This window comes from Pogoniulus pusillus, chromosome 13 (assembly GCF_015220805.1).
Source record: "Pogoniulus pusillus isolate bPogPus1 chromosome 13, bPogPus1.pri, whole genome shotgun sequence".
Classification (NCBI taxonomy): Eukaryota; Metazoa; Chordata; class Aves; order Piciformes; family Lybiidae; genus Pogoniulus; species Pogoniulus pusillus.
In genome coordinates, this window is record NC_087276.1 from 4,662,184 (window position 1) to 4,684,463 (window position 22,280).

Sequence of the window (22,280 nt, forward strand, 5' to 3'; positions counted from 1 at the left end):
TGTGTATATGCTCTGCACCCAAGAGCTGAAATAGAATATGTGGTTTTGATGGCACTCATAAGCTGAAACACTACAATTTCTATGCCATTTATCCATCATAACTAACCAAGAAAACACTTCCAGGACATGTAGTCCTTTGGGCTGATAAAATGTCTTCATTAGATGCTACCCTGTGAATTCGATTGACTCCATGGTTTATGTCTTCAGTAGGAGGTGGTGAAGTCATCAAGCAGAGTGACTGAATCCAGAATCCACAATAGGTTTGGCAGCTGATCCAACTCCAGCATGCCATGTGAAGCTGGTGGATTGTCTCTCTTTATTTCAGCTCAAAGACTAATAATGACTGGGAGCTTTGTTTAAGACCAAACTGATACCATGTCATAACATCTATTATCACATCTATTATTTGTGCCCATCCAATGTGACTACCACAGCACTACAGTCTCAGGACAGCTGTACAAATAAAGAGGATGAAGGTAGTCATGCTCATGTGGAAATGACAAATTAGCTCAGTTAAAATGTCCAGAATATTATGCCTGCTCTGCCATCTGATGCCAATAAATTCCTTTAGGATTTCAATGCCTTGCTAATTGTCTAGGTCAGGGACTACCCATGCCAAGACTACGGTTTGTTATTTTAGCATATCCTGAGCTTGACCTGCAGTAAGCAACTGACTTTTGACAAAACAAGCCTCTATTTTTTTTTAATTAAGTATGCTTCCTAGGACTAGGGCTGCAAATACTTCAGAATCATGCAGCAAAGCACTTAAGGCTGACTGGGAAAGGCAACAGCTAAGGTTATTTGTAATCACTTTTTTTTGGTTGCCTATTTTTTTTAGAGTGCCCTGAGCCCTTAATTATCTAAAAGCAAAGGTTTTTAAAGGAACCTTTACTGGAATCAAAAACACTGGTTCTTGCTTTTAGAGTGAATTCTGTCTGGCTTCCTATCAGTAACATCAGAAGAAGTCCAGTTATTGCCTTTCAGGTAGGACAGTCCTTATGTTGCAGGCTATGTGGAAGAACCACTGATAGGTGAAATGCATTTACCTTCTGCTGGCAGGAATGAAAATGCCCACTGGTGCCACAGAATCAAACTGTAGGCAAATAACAAAGTGCCCTTTTTACATCTTGCCCTTGGCTCTGGCTTGTAACCAGCCTTTCTCCTTTTACCCAGGGGCAGGATGGAGAAAGGGAGGAAGGTAGAGTGGTTTGGAGGTGAGAGGAGTGCACACAGAGGCATTTGCAGACGTTTTCTTTTGCAGCATGCTTAGTGAAGTGGGAGCATGTTCCTCTAAGCTCCACCCATGTCCTCTCTGCTTTTGGAAGAGCAAAGCCACAGCTTCCAGTGCCTGTAGGGGTGTCCATTCTGTGACGCTTCCACTCCTCCACTCTGTGTAGGACTGGGACCAACACCGTTTTCACTGGAAGTCAAAGGCTCCAAAATCAACCTTCTGAATGTTGACTTTATCAAGATGAGATCAGTCTGAGAAAGCACATAAGCTGTCATTAAATCCACACTCTTGTCCTTAATTGGGGACATTTTGCTGTGGCTGTAGGTTACACAGTAAGGGTCAGGCACTTTATTCTCTGATTGATCAGAAACAATAGGTCACATAATGACTTTTGGTACTGATCATTTTGAGTTTCATGATGCAGTAGCATCTTGGTGCTTGACCTGCCTCAGCATCTGGGTCTTTTTGCAAACTACTGGCAAATGTTGTGCTCTTTTACCATATTTTACAGTGACCTAACATGCTATAGGAACATAGTACCTGATGATGCAGCTTAGTGTTCACTCTGGTACTCTACTGAAGCACAGTAAATCACAGTGAAGTGCTGAAAACTTTTTTCACCATGTACTTCGTCTGGCCTTTTAACCCTGTGGACCCAGGGAAAGAAAACGCATGCAGCAAGCCAGTGGGTGTCACTGTTGTGTTAAACGAACACTGATTAAGAGAAAGTTTAGCACTGAAACACTGCTAATGGTTCAGAGACCTGCAAATAGAGTGGTTTAGACCACAAATAATTAACATCAGATTAGGCCAGAAAATGAAACTAACTGTTACTCTAATTTGTTTTCTTGAAACAAGTCACTGATTGGCAATTTTTGCTTCCTTCATATCTATGAAAAAGAAGGATTTTGTAGAGGTTTTGTCATTCATATCTATGAAAAAGAAGGATTTTGTAGGGGTTTTGTCATTCATATCTATGAAAAAGAATGACTTTGTAGAGGTTTTGTCACAGTATCACAGTATCATCAGGGCTGGAAGAGACCTCACAGATCATCAAGTCCAACCCTTCATCACAGAGCCCAAGGCTAGACCATGGCACCAAGTGCCACATCCAGCCTTGCCTTGAAGTGCCCCAGGGATGGCGACTCCACCACCTCCCCGGGCAGCCCATTCCAGTGTCCAATGACTCTCTCAGGGAAGAACTTTCTCCTCACCTCAAGCCTAAATTTCCCCTGGCACAGCCTGAGGCTGTGACCTCTTGTTCTGGCGCTGGCCACCTGAGAGAAGAGAGCAACCTCCTCCTGGCCACAACCACCCCTCAGGTAGTTGTAGACAGCAATAAGGTCACCCCTGAGCCTCCTCTTCTGCAGGCTAACCAATCCCAGCTCCCTCAGCCTCTCCTCGTAGGGCTGTGCTCAAGGCCTCTCCCCAGCCTCGTTGCCCTTCTCTGGACACGCTCAAGCATCTCAATGTCCCTCCTAAACAGGGGGGCCCAGAACTGAACACAGCACTCAAGGTGTGGTCTGACCAGTGCAGAGTACAGGGGCAGAATGACCTCCCTGCTCCTGCTGACCACACCATTCCTGATGCAGGCCAGGATGCCACTGGCTCTCTTGGCCACCTGGGCACACTGCTGGCTCATGTTCAGGTGGGTATCAATCAGCACCCCCAGATCCCTCTCTGTCTGGCTGCTCTCAGCCACTCCGACCCCAGCCTGTATCTCTGCATGGGGTTGTTGTGGCCAAAGTGCAGCACCCTGCACTTGGAGCTATTGAACTCCATCCCATTGGACTCTGCCCATCTGTCCAGGCGGTCAAGGGGTTTTGTCATTCATATCTATGAAAAAGAAGGATTTTGTAGAGGTTTTGTCATTCATATCTATGAAAAAGAAGGATTTTGTAGAAGTTTTGTCATTCATATCTATGAAAAAGAATGATTTTGTAGAGGTTTTGTCATTCATATCTATGAAAAAGAATGACTTTGTAGAGGTTTTGTCATATCTATGAAAAAGAATGACTTTGTAGAGGTTTTGTCATTCATATCTATGAAAAAGAAGGATTTTGTAGAGGTTTTGTCATTCATATCTATGAAAAAGAATGACTTTGTAGAGGTTTTGTCATATCTATGAAAAAGAATGACTTTGTAGAGGTTTTGTCATTCATATCTATGAAAAAGAAGGATTTTGTAGAGGTTTTGTCATTCATATCTATGAAAAAGAATGATTTTGTAGAGGTTTTGTCATTCATATCTATGGAAAAGAATGACTTTGTAGAGGTTTTGTCATTCATATCTATGGAAAAGAACGACTTTGTAGAGGTTTTGGCTTGTGGGAAAGCTTGCCATTCTGCAGCAAGCACTCTTTTCAGACAGGGGAACCAAAAGTACTTGGGAAAGAAAGATGCTCAAGAACAAAAGGAAGGCTAACTTAACCAGATGAAAAGTTTGGAAACATGTCTAACAGGAAATTAATCTTATTTACAGGTGCTGTAGCTGGATGCACTAGAAAAAGAACAGCCTGAAAAGACCCTTAAGTTAAAGAGATGAAAGCGATTGTGTTTCACATGCTGGTAAGCAGTACCCATTCCCTACTAGATCAAATCCCAACTTCTGGAGCTAGATCACAGCCTAATGCTCTGCCCTGTGATGAAAAAAACAACCCAACAACTCTCATCTGCTCCAGGTGTGGATTTAGGGTCTCATTTCTCTGTATTTGGTTTTCTGTGGTTCTCATGAAACATAGGTGGCACACAAGAGAAATAGTATAGAAATAAATGCCTGGTCTCAAGAATCACAGGATGGTTTAGGTTGGAAGGGACCTCAAGGATCATCCAGTTGCAGCCCCCTGCCATAGGCAGGGACACCTCCCACTAGAATAGGTCGCTCAAGGCCTCATCCAACCTGGCCTTGAGCACCTCCAGGGAGGATGCAGCCACAACCTCCCTGGGCAACCTGTGCCAGTGTCTCACCACCCTCACTGCAAAGAACCCTTTCCCACCACCTAGTTTGAATCTCCCCTCTGCCCCTTTAAACCCATTCCCCCTTGTCCTGTCATTACAAGACCTTGTCAGTAGTCCCTCTTCAGCCTTCCTGTAGCCCCCTTCAGATATTTGAAGGCCATTATAAGGTCTCCTCGATGCCTTCTCTTCTGCAGGCTGAATAGCCTCAACTCTTGCAGCCTGTCCTCATAGCAGAGCTGCTCCAATCTTCTCTTTTAAAACTGTATCACAGCTAAAATACTGGAGGAGATGATCAATAAGTATGAGGCAACTAATGGGAGAGGCCTGTGTTTCCCCAGATGCATGTGTGCATCTCTCTGATACTGCATTCCACTAAGCACTTGTATTTGAGAGCAAATGAATGGCTTTTACATACTGTTTTCCAAGCTTTAAGACTCAAATAGAAGTGCTGGAGATTCCATGGAAAGCACAGATTGCTGTTGCATACTGATGCCAGAAGACAGACCTAAAGTATGAAATTCACCATTCTTATCCTGCTGCACTGAGATCTACCCCAGCTGACTTTCTGACTTATCTCTGACAATCCCCAGGCTTAATGTCTCTCATGAATGCTTACTCCTCACACCTCATATGCCAGCAAAAAGGGAGACCTTCCTCTTAGGTTTCTGTTTGCTAGGTTCAGTCCTACACTGGAATGAAATGAGGCCATTTAACTTCATCTGCAAAGGGACAAATGTTGGTCTTGCTGAGTTATATTTATCATTCACTTTGCTCCAGGCATTTCACATGATCTCATGGGAGCTAGATCAGGTTGGGTCATGAATAGATGCTTGCTTTCTAAATCTACTTAACTCTATAAACAAAGCCAAAGGAATTGAATGGGATCAAACTCTGGGGTCGGCACAGGACAGGTTTACAATCAGGCAGTGCTAACCACAAACATTTTAACTAACTTGTCAGGGCAGCCAGCACTTTTGGAGGTCACTGATACAATACTGCAGAGGTTAGCAAGGAAACTACTTCCAAAATTAGAGGAGGAGGAAGAAACAGAGGAAAGATTTCACTACCTGTTAAACCTGTCAGAAGAAAATTAAAAGCATGGACTTTGTGGGAGACCAAGGATGAAGGGGAGAAAAAAATCTAAACCAATGAATTTGCTGTTTGCCTCTAAGTAAAAAGACTGACTGCTACTGTCTACTGGAATGCCATACACCTCAGCTCAGAAAGAAGAGGCCAGAGAAAGTCTTAGTTGTTGCAGTCTGGAACTAAAAATCAAACAGTCATAGAATCAGCCAGGTTGGAAGAGACCTCCAAGATCATCCAGTCCAACCTAGCACCCAGCCCTAGCCAGTCAACCAGACCATGGCACCAAGTGCCTCATCCAGGCTTTGCTTGAATACCTCCAGGGACAGTGACTCCACCACCTCCCTGGGCAGCCCATTCCAATGCCAATCACTCTCTCTGTGAGGAACTTCCTCCTAACATCCAGCCTACACTTCCCCGGCACAACTTGAGACTGTGTCCCCTTGTTCTGTTGCTGGTTGTCTGGGAGAAGAGATGAACCCCCACCTGGCTACAGCCTCCCTTCAGGTAGTTGTAGACAGCAATGAGGTCCCCCCTGAGCCTCCTCTTCTGCAGGCTGCACACCCCCAGCTCCCTCAGCCTCTCCTCATAGGGTTTGTGTTCCAGGCCCCTCACCAGCCTTGTTGCCCTTCTCTGGACACCCTCCAGTACCTCAACATCTCTCTTGAATTGAGGAGCCCAGAACTGGACACAGTACTCAAGGTGTGGCCTAAGCAGTGCTGAGCACAGGGGCAGAATAACCTCCCTTGTCCTGCTGGCCACACTGTTCCTGATCCAGGCCAGGATGCCATTGGCTCTCTTGACCACCTGAGCACACTGCTGCCTCATCCTCAGCCTACTATCCACCAGTACCCCCAGGTCCCTTTCTTCCTGGCTGCTTCTCAGCCTTTTGGCTAAGATCTGTTCTTATCAGTTTAATACAAATAGTAAAGTTGAGATATTTGCTCCCACTTTTCCTCCAGCTTGCCTAGTTTCATTAGGTTCAGCATGGCCTAGCTCCTTTCCTTTTCTTACCACCGTGGTCATCTGCACTCTAGCTAAAGCCTCAAAGATCTTTTCTATTTACAGTGGAGAAGGCTTTCTATGATGACATGTAAAAGAGTTTCAAATGGACAACTAGAAGGCAAAGTCCTCATTCCCATGGCATTCAGTCAGCTGAACAGTGCTCTTATGCTGTCCTGGTAACCATAGCTTTAATCGCACTTCACCTGCACTTCAGAGAACAGAGGGAAAGAAAGAGCATTATGCCAGAATGCCAAGGGCAAGGTTTGAGGTCCTAAATTCTTATGGAAAGCATACTCCTCAACCTAAATATATTAAGGAGGTGAATTTGGAGTGTGTATTATCTTATTACCCTAATATTTGTACTGGTTTAGTGGAGAGATGTTAAGGATAAAGGCTACAGCTTTGTCACACACAGATTACAATCTTATTAGTTTTACTAAATGTGAAGAAACTTCACTTGTCACTGTTAATTACCAATAAACAAAGCTGATTTCTAGCAGCTCTATGGCTTTTGTTCTACTTTAATTGTTACAGATGGGGTCTAAATCTGCTCCAAAACCAGAAATAACATTTGTTCACTAGAGTAGTTACATTTCCAGTGGGCAATACTTCCACCAAAAAAGACTGAAAAGGAAGGTAACACACTAAAATTAGTAGAGTGGCAACATCATCAAATGCCTGTATTTGATATGGCAACAAAAATCCCTAAATTGAACTAGCAAAAATATTTTCCTCCAAGTCTGCTGACAAAGTGAAACCCTTATCAGATGGGCACACCTTAACTCTGAAACTCTATAACTGCTGTTTGATCAGCAGATGGATATCCTGACTGCTCTAAAAAATCCTCTTTTCTGTAGTGTGTGGAGAAGGATGTAAGGAATTGACCAGCAGCAATGTGCAAAACAAACCACCTAGGTTCTTATTCAGCTGTTAAACTATCATTTTTAAGTGGAACACATGGCATCAACCTAGCAAAGCCTACATTATGGTTCATTGAGCATCCTTCATATGGATAATAATCCCTCTGCATTCCAATAGGTGTCTTACAAATAATGACCTTTGCTAAAGAGCATCTCCTCCAGTGCATTTCTTAGGAGAGGTAAAAGTTAACAGAAGTATTCCTCTGAAACTGGAACTTCATTGGTAAGAATTCAGCCAACAACAAAGACTCAGAATAACATAGGAATGGTCATGTTCCAGCTAGATTAATGAAGGACTTGGCTGCAGTTCTTGGAAGAGTTTGAATAACACATTTAAGCAATTCATAATAGGTCTGACCCAGTGTGTCTCTAACACAGATGATGCCTTAACAGTCCAACAATGCCCTTGCTCCCCTCTAAGTCTTAGATTCCACATTCAGTGGAAGATGATGAAGGGAATACCCTGCATCTGACTTGCTGTGGTGAGAGATTACAAAAGAAACACAAAATAGGAAATAGGGCTGGGTGCTAGGTTGGACTGGATGATCTTGGAGGTCTCTTCCAACCTGGTTGATTCTATGATTCTAGGAGGTCTGGTCTATGTGCATCAGTGTAACTCGGTAAGTTTATTGATCTGGACGAGGGGATTATGTCCAGCATCAGTAAGTTTGCAGATGACACCAAGCTAGGAGCAGGTGTTGATCTGTTGGAGGGCAGGAAAGCACTGCAGAGGGACCTTGCCAGGCTGGATGGGTGGGCAGAGGCCAATAGGATGAGACTGAACAAGGCCAAGTGCAGGGTTCTGCACTTTGGCCACAACAACCACAAGAAGCACTACAGGCTGGGGACAGAGTGGCTGAGAGCAGCCAGGCAGAAAGGGACCTGGGGGTACTGGTAGAGAGTAGCTGAAGATGAGGCAGCAGTGTGCCCAGGTGGCCAAGAGAGCCAATGGCATCCTGGGCTGGCTCAGGAGCAGTGTGGCCAGCAGGACAAGGGAGGTTATTCTGCCCCTGTACTCAGCACTGCCCAGGCCACACCTTGAGTGCTGTGTCCAGTTCTGGGCTTCGCAATTCAAGAGAGATGTTGAGGTGCTGGAAGGTGTCCAGAGAAGGGCAACAAAGCTGGTGAGGGGCCTGGAGCATAAACCCTATGAGGAGAGGCTGAGGGAGCTGGGGTTATTTAGCCTGGAGAAGAGGAGGCTCAGGGCAGACCTCATTGCTGTCTACAACTACCTGAAGGGAGGTTGTAGCCAGGTGGGGTTGGGCTCTTCTCCCAGGCAAGCAGCAACAGAACAAGGGGACACAGTCTCAAGTTGTACCAGGGGAGGTTTAGACTGGATGTTAAGTGGAAGTTGTTGTCAGAGAGAGTGATTGGCATTGGAATGGGCTGCCCAGGGAGGTGGTGGAGTCACTGTCCCTGGAGGTGTTCAAGAAAAGCCTGGCTGAGGCACTTAGTGCCATAGTCTGGTTGATTGGCTAGGGCTGGGTGCTAGGTTGGACTGTATGATCTTGGAGGTCTCTTCCAACCTGGTTGATTTTACACTGACATAGCTCACTCAGACGCTGCCTCTCTCACTCAGCCTGTGCAAAGCCTCCAGTACTGCAGTTGGTTTAACAGAGCTAAATAAGGACTTGTTAACTTTGAGGGTGCTATAAGGTTGACTTTCCAGCAGGTCTGGATAAGGTTGTTGTTCCACTGTCTTTTGCCAGCAAGTACATGAATTTTCTACAGCCTTTTTGTGCTTCCAGCAAATGTTTGCTGAGAGGGCAGTTAATTTTTAATATTGACAGCTAGCTTGTGCTAATTAATGAAAAAGGCAAAAAACAGTGCTAGGCAACCAAATGTACACTGTTGCCTCTATCTCAGCTTCTCTAAAGAGAAAGATTATTTCATAAACTGAAGTGTTAGACTTGCATACTGTATAATGCCAGAGGCTTTCACTGATCATTTGTTTCTTGCACTTTAAGGAAAGGATCGAGGACGACACAAAACTCTGAGCACTCAGCCCAGGAGCAGAATTCAGACAACAAAAGCAGATAAAGCAGATGTTTTGCATTCTAGAAAGCTAACAATAAGGTAAACAGTTCTTTTATTTTGTAAGGGGTTGTCTCCACTGAAGCTGGGAAAGCCAAGTTAGTGTGTCAGAGTGTAAAGGCAGAAGGCAGCAAAGTTTAGAAATCAAGGGGATTGTAAAATGGGGAAAAAAAGAGATTAATCCTATAGAAAATAATTCATCACTGTACATTAGTGTAGAAAGTGTTTGCCCTTCAGTGTTTAGTTATGTCATATGTAAGGTAAGGTCTGCTGAGTACTTTTGCTTCTTGCATATTGATTAGTAGAAATAACTGCATGAAATAAAAACTCTTATTACAGTGGAGAGATTTTATCCATCAGCATGCATGTACTAATAGAATCATAGAATCAGTCAGGGTTGGAAGGAACCACAAGGACTATCTAGTTCCAACCCCCCTGCCATGGGCAGGGACGCCCTACCTGAGATAAGGCTGGCCACAGACTCATCCACCCTGGCCTTAAACACCTCCAGGGACGAGGCCTCAACCACCTCCCTGGGCAACCCATTCCAGCCTCTCACCGCTCTCATGCTCAACAACTTCCTCCTCACAGCCAGGCTGAAGCTCCCCACCTCCAGCTTTGCTCCATTCCCCCCACTCCTGGCACTCCCTGACAGTCTAAGAAGTCCTTCCCCAGCTTTTTTGGAGGTCCCCTTTACTTGAGCTGTTGAAAAAATCAACATGCAATTAACAATTTCCACTTTTAATATGAAGATCCTTTGGCCTGATTCAACATTTTATTATAACCACAAAGGAAAGACAATTCAGGGTGGTGTTTTTTTTATGGGTAGTGCATTAAGCTGGTAGAAATCAAGCACAGATTTCTAAACCTAACATGACCTTTGTGTAGCTCAAAGAATCCTTAACACAAAAAGGCATCACAATTGTTACAAAGCCAATCCACGTGCAAACTTGTTTACAGTTTTAACTCCCTTTGGTGAGTTGTACTTCTTACCAGTGAGAGAATTATGCTAGTTTGCTATAGTCAGACTAATTTATGTCTGCCTATTGATTAACTGATTTGTACCTATCAAATTGATTCTAAAGAACAGTTATGTGCATGAAATGAACAGTATTTACAACAGCAATGATCCTCAGTTGTAACCATCACTTACTCTTGATCCTTTTTCTGGAAAGCACCGACAAACTGAACAGTCCTGTCCCCCACATGGCTCAAGGTATGCATATCCTCCCTGGAGAATGAAAGTGTATGGATTAATCATTACACAGCAGACAGCAATCACTTCATCAGATATACCTAGTTGACAATATCAGCCAATTAGATATATTTTAAGTCAAGAGATTTGGCTACTTTTGCATACTCACAAGGCAAATTCCTTCCGATGATGCAATTTGCCGTAACGGGAAGCATCAGAATGTTGTGTGGCTCTTCAGCTTGGCACACATAAACCATTCAACATACTTGCTTAATAGAATGCACTCATCAATAATACTACATTTAAAAGCCTGCTTGGACCTCTTGTCAGCAGAAACGTGTTGGTAAAGCAGAAGCAGTAAGCAAAAGCCTGTTACAGTTGCAGCACATTACCTGCAAGTTAAGTGTTGCTAAACATTACAGCTGAATACAACTAAGGAAATAGCTGCAACTAGTATCAGAATCTAATTTCTAATCATGTGACATTTGCAACTCACCACACTAGGCTAGGACATTTTTAAACTACACTTAAAAAGGCAAAACAGGATGAACAGCAACAAGCCCACTTGGTGATAAAACCTTGCACTTCATTGTCTATTAGATGACAGAAGTATATGCAGGATGTAGTTATGCGTTGCCTGTCATTAATGCACTTAGTTCTTGCATGGAAGTTTTCTGTCCTCTTAATAGCAAAGAAGTGACAACTTTGTTTCATTTAATTGCAATAAACTAAAAAACATATCTGAAGAGAAACTAAACCACACCACAATGCAAATCCAGTAGACTGCTTGTGTGGTAAGTGAACATGATTTTGTGGATCTTTTTCCCCAAGTGTAATATTAAGCTTGCACCAATTACACATAGTATATGCATACTGTACTATATAAACCCACTTATATGGTTGGTGACCTTTTTTTTCCCAGCAAAATTGTGTAAATGATCATAGTTTTTATGAAAAAGATGACAAGAACTTGAAGGATTTAAGAATAATTAAGGCAAACAAGTAAAAAGTGATGCAGGAAAATGTGTGGGTTTCGTTTTTGTCAGCTTCGACATTCTTTTGTCGCTGGCTTTAACAACCAACAGAACACAATAGGTTCATACTTCATTTTTTCAAGGAGAAACCACTGCCAAACAGTAGATAAGGAGGAAAAATCTGTTCTTTCTAGCTACAATATTTTTGGAGCATCTGATACTCCCAAAGTTCAGAACAAGAGGGTGTGATGGTCTCTCTCAGGCTGTTTCTCTTTGGCACACCGGGTTTCCCACGGAATTACCAACCTACTCCACACTCACCCCTCACCTAGTTATAAAAAACTTGTCTCTGCAGAAATGTCAGTGGAATGCAAGTTTCCACTAACACCTAAGCTGTAACTCTTTGTTCCAAATCAACACATTTGGTTTTAAACATATTTCAGTTTTCAACAAGTAAAAAGGGATGACTTTGAAGGAAATGAAAAACCAAAACAAAAACCCAAATATTTGAAAGAAACAAAGAGGACAGACTTGAAGTTTTGGTGAGGGTGATGGAAACATAATGGCAACACAGAGGACAGTACAGAGAGGAAGCTAAAGCAGATATTGACACTGTATGATATGTGAAACTTTGGCTTTGGAGAGATGGGAATGTACAGAGAGGGTTGATGAAGATATCAAGGGCTTGGAAGCTAGTCTGATGTATGCTGTAATGCAGAGCCACTGAAAGGATAAGTGCAAGAGAGTGTGTTTTTATGTGCAGCTCTACAATAGGACTTCAAGATGCCAAAGGTAAAATCTAGAAGAATCCAAAAGAGGAAACTGCTAGTAGTTAAGCTGAGCAACAGGAACAAAAAGAAACATCACTGGGTTTGTATAGAACTGCAGGTGATTTAGGTGTTTGTAAGTATCACTTGTTTGAACCATACCATCCTGTCCTTAACCTGCCAAAAGGAAATACCACTGTTATAGGCTTACAGGATGTTAGGGGTTGGAAGGGACCCAAACTGATCATCCAGTCCAACCCGCCCTGCCAGAGCAGGACAATACTATCTAACACAGATCACACAGGAGCACATCCAGACAGGCCTTGAAAGTCTCCAGAGAAGGAGACTCCACAGCCTCTCTGGGGAGCCTGTGCCAGTGCTCTGTGACCCTTACAGTCAAGAAGTTCCCCCTTGTGTTGAGGCAGAACCTCTTTTGCTGCAACTTACACCCATTGCTCCTTGTCACTTACCCCATCAGCTTCTTTGCCTGATAAAACAACCATCAGCCACCTGATGGAAAAGAAGGAGAAAGCTAAATTAAAACTAAATTTCCAAGATCCAACATGCACAAAAATGTAGCCTCTAACTGTATACACACAAGTAAATCCTATTTGGAGTAATTCTATTTCTAAGGGGTATGCACCATCACAACCTGGTTGGCATGTGCCATGTATTTGTCATTTTGTATTTGTGAGGCTGAGCACAAAGAGACATGGATAAAACCAGGTAAAAATTCCTGTAACTTCCTCCTTGTAACCTGTTTCAAATCCCACAATTAGGAATGTCCACAGAGGAACCATTCTAAGCAGACTTCTGCCCTTCCATGGACATCATAGGGTGAAGACTGTGCAGAGGTGGAGGTGATCTGCTCCAAAATGACTTAGCTGCTGCTGTTTGATTTTGCTCAGAGAGTGTCAGGAAGCAGGGAGCAAAGTAGCACTCAACAGCCACACAATTCCAGAGCAGCTACTAGGAAAGGCCAGGGCTAGTGATGGATTACAAACCTGAGATCATGTCTTTCATTATTTCTACATTAAAAAAAAAAGGATTAAAAAAGGTAGCTCCAAATTTCTGCAACACTACAATAAAAAAAATTATTATTGATAGCAACATTATTATTATCAATTAGAATAATGCTCATTATATGAAGTGATAAATTAAACACAGTCATTTACAGGGCTCTGAGCAACCTGGTCTAATTGGGCGTGTCCCTGCTTACAGCAGGGGTGGTTGGATTAGATGACTTTTAAAGGTTACTTCCAACCCAACGTGTGCAGAGAAGGGCAACAAAGCTGGTGAGGGGCCTGGAACACAAATCCTATGAGAAGAGGCTGAGGGAGCTGGGGGTGTGCAGCCTGCAGAACAGGAGGCTCAGGGATGACCTCACTGCTGTCTACAACTACCTGAAGGGAGGCTGTAGCCAGGTGGGGTTGGTCTCTCCTCCCAGACAACCAGCAACAGAAGAAGGTGACACAGTCTGAAGTTGTGGCAGGGGAGGTCTAGGCTGGCTGTTAGGAGGAAGTTGTTGTCAGAGAGAGTGATTGGCATTGGAATGGGCTGCTCAGGGAGGTGGTGGAGTCACCATCCCTGGAGGTGTTCAAGAAAAGCTTGTGCCATGGTGTAGTTGACTGGCTAGGGCTGGGTGCTAGGTTGGACTGGCTGATCTTGGAGGTCTCTTCCAATCTGGTTGATCCTATGATCCTATTCTATGATTCTGTAACTAGTGTCTATTATTCTCCCGGCTGCAGCGAAGCCTGTATCAAAATTACCCCAACCCCACAAATATTTAGGCATTTATTAAACATCCTAAAGTCCTATGAAGGTCAACTTCCTTTTTTCTTTTCCTTTGTTATTCATATGGTCAGTTCTTTGGAGCACTAAGAAATGTGCCAGCAAACTCATGATTTATCTCCCTGATTATTAATTAATCATAGATTAATTCATCTGCAGATTAACCTGGATATGCACTGACACATACTGATCAATTTCACATTTTAGACCCTTGCACAGCTGTAATGGAAACCTGATGATGCTGTTCTTGATGCACACCTCTGCAGTGTCCTCTCTTCCCTGTCATCTGTTTGCCACTGTTCTTTGTCATTTCAAAATCCAGGGCCTCCTGAAGCCAGACAGATACTGCCTGCAAACTCATTTCAGCACACAACTGCTAGAGGCAAGTCATTCACAGGCCACACAGGAAAAAGGCAAGAAGCCTTGAAGGGATATCTGGGTTAGCAGGCTGCTATGTTGGGGAACATCTAAATAACAAACAGTCTGGGTTTGCACAGACCAAATAAACTTGAAAAAGATATTGAATCAGGCACATTAGCACAACAGAAGAGTCCCTATCATGGAGGCTGATACATTTGCTGGGACATCAATCAGTTTTCAGAGATTCCCTCACTATCAGGAAGAGCTTCTACATATTTTGGATGGCCCATTCCTGAAAAGACTGGTGCAAGCAGTTTTATGAAGAGGTAAAACTACACTGGTATTCCTAGAAGAAAGGATTTTTTTCCCCCTAGAGATGGACTCACTGATCTCCCTTCACCAGTCAAACAATTCCAGGCTATCATCATTCTAATTTCACATCTGTCTACAAAGAAGTCCTGACACAGCTTCTAGCAGGCATTTCCATCAGTCTCTAAAAGTTTTCTTCATGCCTTTCAGTAATTATTCATCATCTGCAAAATTATCCTGGGACAGGCATTCAGCTTTGAGATGGTCATTACTTTCACAGTATCACAGTATCACCAAGGTTGGAAGAGACCTCACAGATCATCAAGTCCAACCCTTTACCACAGAGCTCAAGGCTAGACCATGGCACCAAGTGCCACGTCCAATCCTGCCTTGAACAGCTCCAGGGACGGCTTTCTTTTTATTTTCCCTCCAAATATGTTTACCACTAGGAATATAGAATCAGAATCACAGAATCAGTCAGGGTTTGAAGAGACCACAAGGATCATCTAGTTCCAACCCCCCCTGCCATGGGCAGGGACACCCTACCCTAGAGCAGGCTGGCCAGAGCCTCATCCAGCCTGGCCTTAAACACCTCCAGGGATGGGGCCTCAACCACCTGCCTGGGCAGCCCATTCCAGCCTCTCACCACTCTCATGGGGAAGAACTTCCTCCTCACATCCAGTCTGAACCTACTCATCTCCAGCTTTGCTCCAATCCCCCTAGTCCTAGCGAATATCTTTCCCTTTAAAACCCACACACAATTACAGTTCCTCTTCCATATTAAACAGTTAAGTACCTGTAATTTTAAACAGTAAAATAAATTACAGACTAGCAATCCAAATCAAATCCAACAAATTGTAGGCTTGTCAGATATAGGACAGGGTACAAATGATTTAACTGCTGGTTTATTACTGTGAAATTGATAGCTAGGAATATATATCTGAGTGTCTCTAACTAAAAAAATGTAGTGATCTGTGAAACTCACCAGGCAGCTGTGATAAGCCACTTAATCCATTCAAATGAATCCTTTGTTAACGCCATTCACGCTGCTCAGGATCTGTACATGCAGCACTTTTTTCTTTCTTTTATTTATTTAATATTTTTGGTTTGGGTTAGCCAGCAGGTCTTCTCTTTCTTCCTGTTCATGGATGGTCTATGAACATTGTCTCATACTGCTGTCGTTTTGCCTTCTCAACCTGTTCATAATAAAATATACACATCTGATGTACAAACAGGAGTAATTAGCAGATGATCAAAAGAAGCTCTATATGCATGAAGAGATCAGAGTCTCACAGTATCACCAAGGCTGAAAGAGACCTCATAGATCAGCAAGTCCAACCCTTTTTTTTACCACAGAGCTCAAGGCTAGACCATGGCACCAAGTGCCACATCCAGTCCTGCCTTGAACAGCTCCAGGGACGGCGACTCCACCACCTCCCTGGGCAGCCCATTCCAGTGTCCAATGACTCTCTCAGTGAAGAACTTTCTCCTCACCTCAAGCCTAAATTGGATTCTATGACTATGGTAGTCACAGAGTCATAGCATCAGTAAGGGTTGGAAGGGACCACAAGGATCACCTAGTTCCAACCCCCCTGCCATGGGCAGGGACACCCTACTCCAGATCAAGCTGGCCAGAGCCTCATCCAGCCTGGCCTTAAACAGCTCAGTCATTTTATTAAACACCTTAGTCATTTTATTAAACACCTTAGTCATTTTATTCCTAAAGGAATCGATTTTGAACAAGCATTCTCAAACCTCAGGTCACAAAATTCTCAAAGGCCAGATAGGGCACTGTAATATAACCCAGGTGGTTAGTTTCTAGATAAGGACTGAGAAGCTAAACAATGTTGTTCTTGGGGACTCAGATAAAATAAGAGACCACAGGACATGAGCCAGAGCTGTAGGCAGACACACAGCAACCCTAACTGTAGTCTCCATACATACTAAGAAACCAACATCATCTATAACCCAATCAATGAAGCCTCAAAGTCAAGGATTCAAAAGTTGTCAAATAAACATTACTCAATTTTGTACTCAGTTGTACTCAAATTTGCTGTGCTTTTCTCATGTCTATGATTAAGATAGTATTTTAAGTACAAAATGCTCTTTCCCATAGCATTTCTGCCTCATTCATCATGGATATATTCCACACTTGGCATCCTTCTCCTTAAGCCCTATTTTTAGTTTACAGTGTTGTTAGAAACTTTGCACTTCACGTTAAATTCCTACAGCCATAAAGCCCCCTGCAAAAATACTCCTGATCTGTAAAAAGAGAAAATACTGTTGTGCTGTTTGACCAGAGAGAACTGAGAAAACAAAACCAAAGGTACAATTGTTAACTATCAATTACTGTGAAACAAGCCAAACTTTAGTCTGTTGCAGCTCTTAGTCCGTAACTAGATCACACACAATTACCACCCAGCTGGGCCATTCTGCTCAGTTGCTCTGGGTCAGGGAAACAGGTGGCACTGGGCTGGAAGAGGACTTCATTTTTAATGCCCTGTCTTTCTGCTGTCTGGCCTTTGCTAGAACTTTCCCACCTATGCTTTGACTTTGCTGTCTTCTTGCTTTCAATCTTCCACACAGGGTTTTCATCACTTAACCCTGACTCAGTACCTTTTTAATACATCAGTATTTAATTCAGTAGGTGCTCTGCTCATATTCATTTCTCTCTCCTAACAGTGGTTTGCCAGCCTTCTGCTTCTTTTCCCACCATTTCTCTGGCCTAGCATACAAGAGCTGTCCTCTTCAGTACTACCTGCTTTTCACAGCGAGTCATCTGCAGCTAAACTTGCACCACTCCTGAGGACTTCTCTTCCACTGCTATCTCACTTGCTCTGACCTTGTCTCAGGAACCTCCTTGTTTTCACTTTAGTGTAAATGAAACTCTGCTACCCCCTAATACCAGTTCTTCCAGCGTTAAATTGCAGTGGTGGACTTGGGTACTTAGAATTTATAGGTACCTATCGGCCTACAAACAATTGTGGCCCCCCTTTTTGTCCTTATTAAAGTATTTTATAGTGCAAAAAATGTCAACAGGCTTACAAACCTGACACATAAAATACATCAGCTTATCTCAGGATATTTCCCTTACACAGTCACCATCAATCTAGCCTGAAAAATGGGATCTTCCCCTCTCTCCGTACTCCTTCAGGGCCAAAGTGATATCATCTGTGATGATGTACAAGATCTAATGGGATCTTCCCCTCTCTCCGTACTCCTTCAGGGCCAAAGTGATATTATCTGTGATGATGTACAAGATCTAATGGGATCTTCCCCTCTCTCCGTATTCCTTCAGGGCCAAAGTGATATCATAGAATCATAGAATCAATCAGGTTGGAAGAGACCTCCAAGCTCATCCAGTCCAACCTAGCACCCAGCCCTATCCAGTCAACCAGACCATGGCACTAAGTGCCTCAGCCAGGCTTTGCTTCAACACCTCCAGGGATGGTGCCTCCACCACCTCCCTGGGCAGCCCATTCCAATGCCAATCACTCTCTCTGTGCAGAACTTCCTCCTAACATCCAGCCTAGACCTACTCCGGCACAACTTGAGACTGTGTCCCCTTGTTCTATTGCTGGTTGCCTGGGAGAAGAGGCCACCCCCCACCTGGCTACAACCTCCCTTCAGGTAGTTGTAGACAGCAATAAGATCACCTCTGAGCCTCCTCTTCTCCAGGCTGCACACCCCCAGCTCCCTCAGCCTCTCCTCTTGCAGAGGTGTGCTCTTGCTGCTAGCACCAAACCTTCGGGAGAAGCAGCCTCACTTCAAGCTTTCACAGTGGATTTCAGAGGGAGTTAACAGCCACAACCTGCTCTACTCTCATGCCCGTAAGAAAAGCTGTTTTACAGAGCTCTGTGGTTAGCTTTATGCTCACGAAAGGCTTTAGACTTAAATCTTGTGACTAGTTCTCAACAGATTTATACACATAGATGATGTCGTTCTGCATTCTCGTTGTTTCTGTATCGCTTACGGACACCTGTCATGCAGGATTTAAGACCACTGCAGACAGTGCAAGATCACTGTGGCCGGCCTGGCCGACACACCTGCTGTTTGTGCCACTTCAGAAGACCTCTAACACGCAGTACCTTTGTCAGTAACATAAATGTGATGAACTTTGCATATCAGCAACACTTCACAAGTCACACTTCCATTCACAAAGCGTTTCTACCGTACTGAGCTATGTGGAAAGCCAGGCGAGAAACGCTTCTCGTCGTTTCTGCCGCGGGCAGCGCTTTGTCCCTTCTGGGGCGTCGCGGTCTCCGCTGTCCCGTTAAGCAACACTCCAAGATAGAGCTGCCGAAAGGAAAGCCCTGACTCCGGAGCGCCTGCGGCAGCGCCTGGACGGCCGGCGCTGAGCGGGGCGAGAGCTGTCGCCAGCCTGCCCCGGTACTGCCTCTCCGGCGCACTCTGCGCCGCCGCCTCCCATCTCGCTCCTGTCCCGGCTAACCGATCCCGTCTCTGCCCCGGGGCACTGCGGGCGGGCGCAGGCCGTGGCGGTGCCCGGGCGGGTCTCCGGTCCCGCGCGCCACCCCGGGGCTCTGGCCAGCGTCTGACACCGGCGCCCTCCCGGAGCTCCGGGTCCCGTTCCCCGGAGCACCTCCAACCGTCCCGTGACGGGGGCAGGCACCGAGTGCGGGCGGGACGGGCGCAGGAACTCGTCAGGAGCGCAGGTGCCGCCGTCCGAGGCTGCCCCTCCGCGGCGCTCACCTCAGCTCCCAAGCGGGAAAGTCCCCTGCTCCCTCACCTCAGCTCCCCTTCACTCCATGCTCGCTGAGGACGGACGGACGGACGGCGCCTTCCGGCGAGATCCCCGGCAGGAGACGCAGAGATGAGAGGCGAGCGCAGAAGGGTGGCCTGAGCGGCCCCGCGGCCCCGCCCACGTCCCCACCCCAGGGCGCCGGCAGCGCCGAGGCGGGTGCGAAGCGGCAGCCCCCAGGCCAAAAGCTGGGGGCAGAGTCCAAGCGGCCTAAGCCCAGCTCCGCGGGACGCCGCGCAGCCAGCGCCCAGCACGGAGATGGCCAGTGGGGGCTGCCCTGGCCGTCCAGTGCCGCTGCTGCCGCTGCTGCTGCTGCTCGCCCTACTCTGGCCGGGCCGCGCCACAGCAGCGGAGGTGAGTGAGCTGCGGATGGAGGGTCCCAGCGTGACTGACAGGAGCGCGGGGTGGAGGGGCTGAGGCGGGGGACGGCCGTGCGGCGTCCCGCAGCCTTGTTTGGGACCGAGTGGGGCTCATTCCCCTCGTCCGTCTCTAACCAATCTCGCTGCCTTTCGGCGTTGGCAGGTTCTGAGAAAGGAGCGGCGAATTTAGGGTATTTGCGTCACTTCGATGGCGGCTGGGCACGGTGAGGTCTGTCCGGCTCAGCTCTGCGGTACCGTTACCTCGCGGCGCTGCCGGGAGAGAAGGCGGCAAGGTGAGGAGAGTCCCGCACGGGGCTCATCCTCGCCGCCCGCCTCGGGTGCGAAAAGGAAACATCCCGCATGGGATGGAGTCTTAGCCCCGACAGCGGCTTGGAGGCCTGGCCGGCGGCTGCGCTTCTCTCCGCGGGAGGTGGCTGGTGTGGGCAGTAAGGATTGGACTGGTGCTGGGTTCGGGTGGTCTCTGAGGCGAACACTTTAGAGCAGCACTCCTCGTCTGTGCTGCCCTCGCTACAAACTCACCTCCAAGTCTGTGTTTCAGGTGTAGTGATGGAGTGTGCATCACCTCGTCTTTGCCGTCCCTCTCTTGCTCTCTGATTACGACACTTGGGCTCTATATTCCCAACAAGGAGAGGAGCAGTCGGCTGTGAGGGTGGTAGTGTCAGTGTGTCTCTCAACACTTGATTTCTTGTAGGCATCACAGGGAGCAGCCAGTTTCAGTACGTTAAAGCTCTGTTTCTCCCTTAATAATAAGCATTTCTCTTCACACTTGTGAGTAAAGCTGCAACTAGTACATGAAAATCCATTACTACCTAACAAGACCTTTTGCAGTTCAGCTTTATAAGGAAACAAATCTGATCTTTGTTGCTGAAATGGAGCCACATTCTGCTGTGATTGTCTGAAACAAAGAGTAAGTATTTAATCTAAAATGGTGCACCTCTTTCACTCCCCCCTTCTGGGTAAGGTGTCAGTAAACAGTATAAGCACGTTGCCAAACACGTTTTCTTTCATGGCACTTTAACTTGCCGACAAGCTTAGTCATTTAACAAAGATCTAATTGTTTTAGTTGTGATGGAGTTAAAATACCTCTTGGTTCTTAGGTAGAAGTGCACATGTTCTGCAGAGTGGTTTCAGGCTCTGCCTGGAGCTGATCCTTACTCTAAAGGCAGATCTAGAATGCAAATAAACTGAAGAGCCACCTCTTTTCTACCCATCTTCGTGTTCTTTATTCCACTCCTAATCTGCTAGTACCTCCCATCCTTTGATCTTGCTTCTCCATGGAGATGGACATCATGATACGTGCTCCTGAGTGGCTGCTAACAAGGGCAGGCTGTGCACCAGGAGCTCCTCCCTCCCAGTACATACATACAGCTCTTCTGAGCCTCTGTCCTGGCTGCGTTGATCCTGGCATCCTGTTTCGATTTTGCCTACAGAGAAAGAGAGAAGGAGGTGTGTCAATGAGTGAGACCCCATGTTTGGCACAGTAAAGCACTCCAGCACTTCTTAGCCACTTCTGTAGGATCCTAGAGCCTTGCAGACTCCTGTAGCCTAGTTCATGAGTAGCCTTTCTGCGTAAGGTAGATCATGAAGTTCTGAGATAGCAGTGGTCTAGAATGGACCCTCCTTCCCACTTTGGTTTTAAGGACAGGACTGGGCATGGCAAGAAGTGTCTTTGGCAGGAATCTTGCTGTTTAAGCCAAGTTTGAACTCAGCGCGCAGCGATTCAGTAGTGCTCTGAAAATTCAGTGAGTCTCAAATGTGCACTGAAATTAAACTGGATTTGCAACAGATAGATCACTTAAAGATTCCAGTGTCATCATTTCAGTTCTTTAAAATGCTGTTTTCTTCAGCATTCTATTCTTTTATGGAGACTTTCAAGGCCTATCTGGATGTGTTCTTCTGTGATCTGTGTTGGATGGTATTGTCCTGCTCTGGCAGGGGGGTTGGACTGGATGATCTCTTTGGGTCCCTTCCATCCCCTAACATCCTGTGATCCTGTGAAATAACCAAATTTTCTAATGCAATCTAAACTCCTAATTAAATATTAGCAGGTAATGTTAAATGACATAAGATGATTGGTGAATAAATCATTGTACCCTGGCTGCAAAAAAAAACCAACCAAACAAAGGCATTGTTTGTATTTTTAAAGTATGCTGCATTTTGATATGAAAACAAGCTGACTTTTGAACAGCAAGCAATATCTTTGCTATATGTGTAAATTAAGCTCTCTTTCATCATAGAAAAAGTTTTAAGTGTATGTCTCTTCATACCCAAATAAGTCCTTTATTCCCTAAGATAAGATAGGAAATGGTCAGTTTGTGCCTGCTGCTGTTTATACAGCAGATTTTGGTCCACAGAGCCCAGACTTCCCTGCCCCGAGGAGGCTGAACTTTCTGGCACCTGCTAGGGAGTATTATTATCTGCATTCTTGGCCACTGGCATGCTCTAATCACCTCTTCTGAAAACTCAGCACAAGTACCATCTTCCCATGTCAAAGGCTTTTCAGCTTGCTTGATGT

General features: G+C 45.3%; 2 protein-coding genes across 2 annotated transcripts in view; one reads left to right on the forward strand and one right to left on the reverse strand.

The window, feature by feature from the left end:
• Positions 1-19,579, reverse strand: part of COL4A4 (collagen type IV alpha 4 chain) — a 93,348-nt gene extending 73,769 nt beyond the window's left edge. Inside the window, exons 1-4 of the mRNA XM_064152804.1 lie at positions 19,337-19,579; positions 15,612-15,822; positions 12,637-12,676; positions 10,384-10,461 (exon numbers count right to left, since the gene is read on the reverse strand). Of these exons, the coding sequence (XP_064008874.1) occupies positions 10,384-10,461; positions 12,637-12,676; positions 15,612-15,667 (174 nt within the window). The 5' untranslated portion in view covers positions 15,668-15,822; positions 19,337-19,579. The remainder of the gene's footprint in view (positions 1-10,383; positions 10,462-12,636; positions 12,677-15,611; positions 15,823-19,336) is intronic.
• The window catches only part of COL4A3 (collagen type IV alpha 3 chain), a 101,626-nt gene continuing 98,681 nt past the window's right edge, over positions 19,336-22,280 (forward strand). Inside the window, exon 1 of the mRNA XM_064152805.1 lies at positions 19,336-19,739. Coding sequence (XP_064008875.1) covers positions 19,644-19,739 — 96 coding nt within the window. The 5' untranslated portion in view covers positions 19,336-19,643. The remainder of the gene's footprint in view (positions 19,740-22,280) is intronic.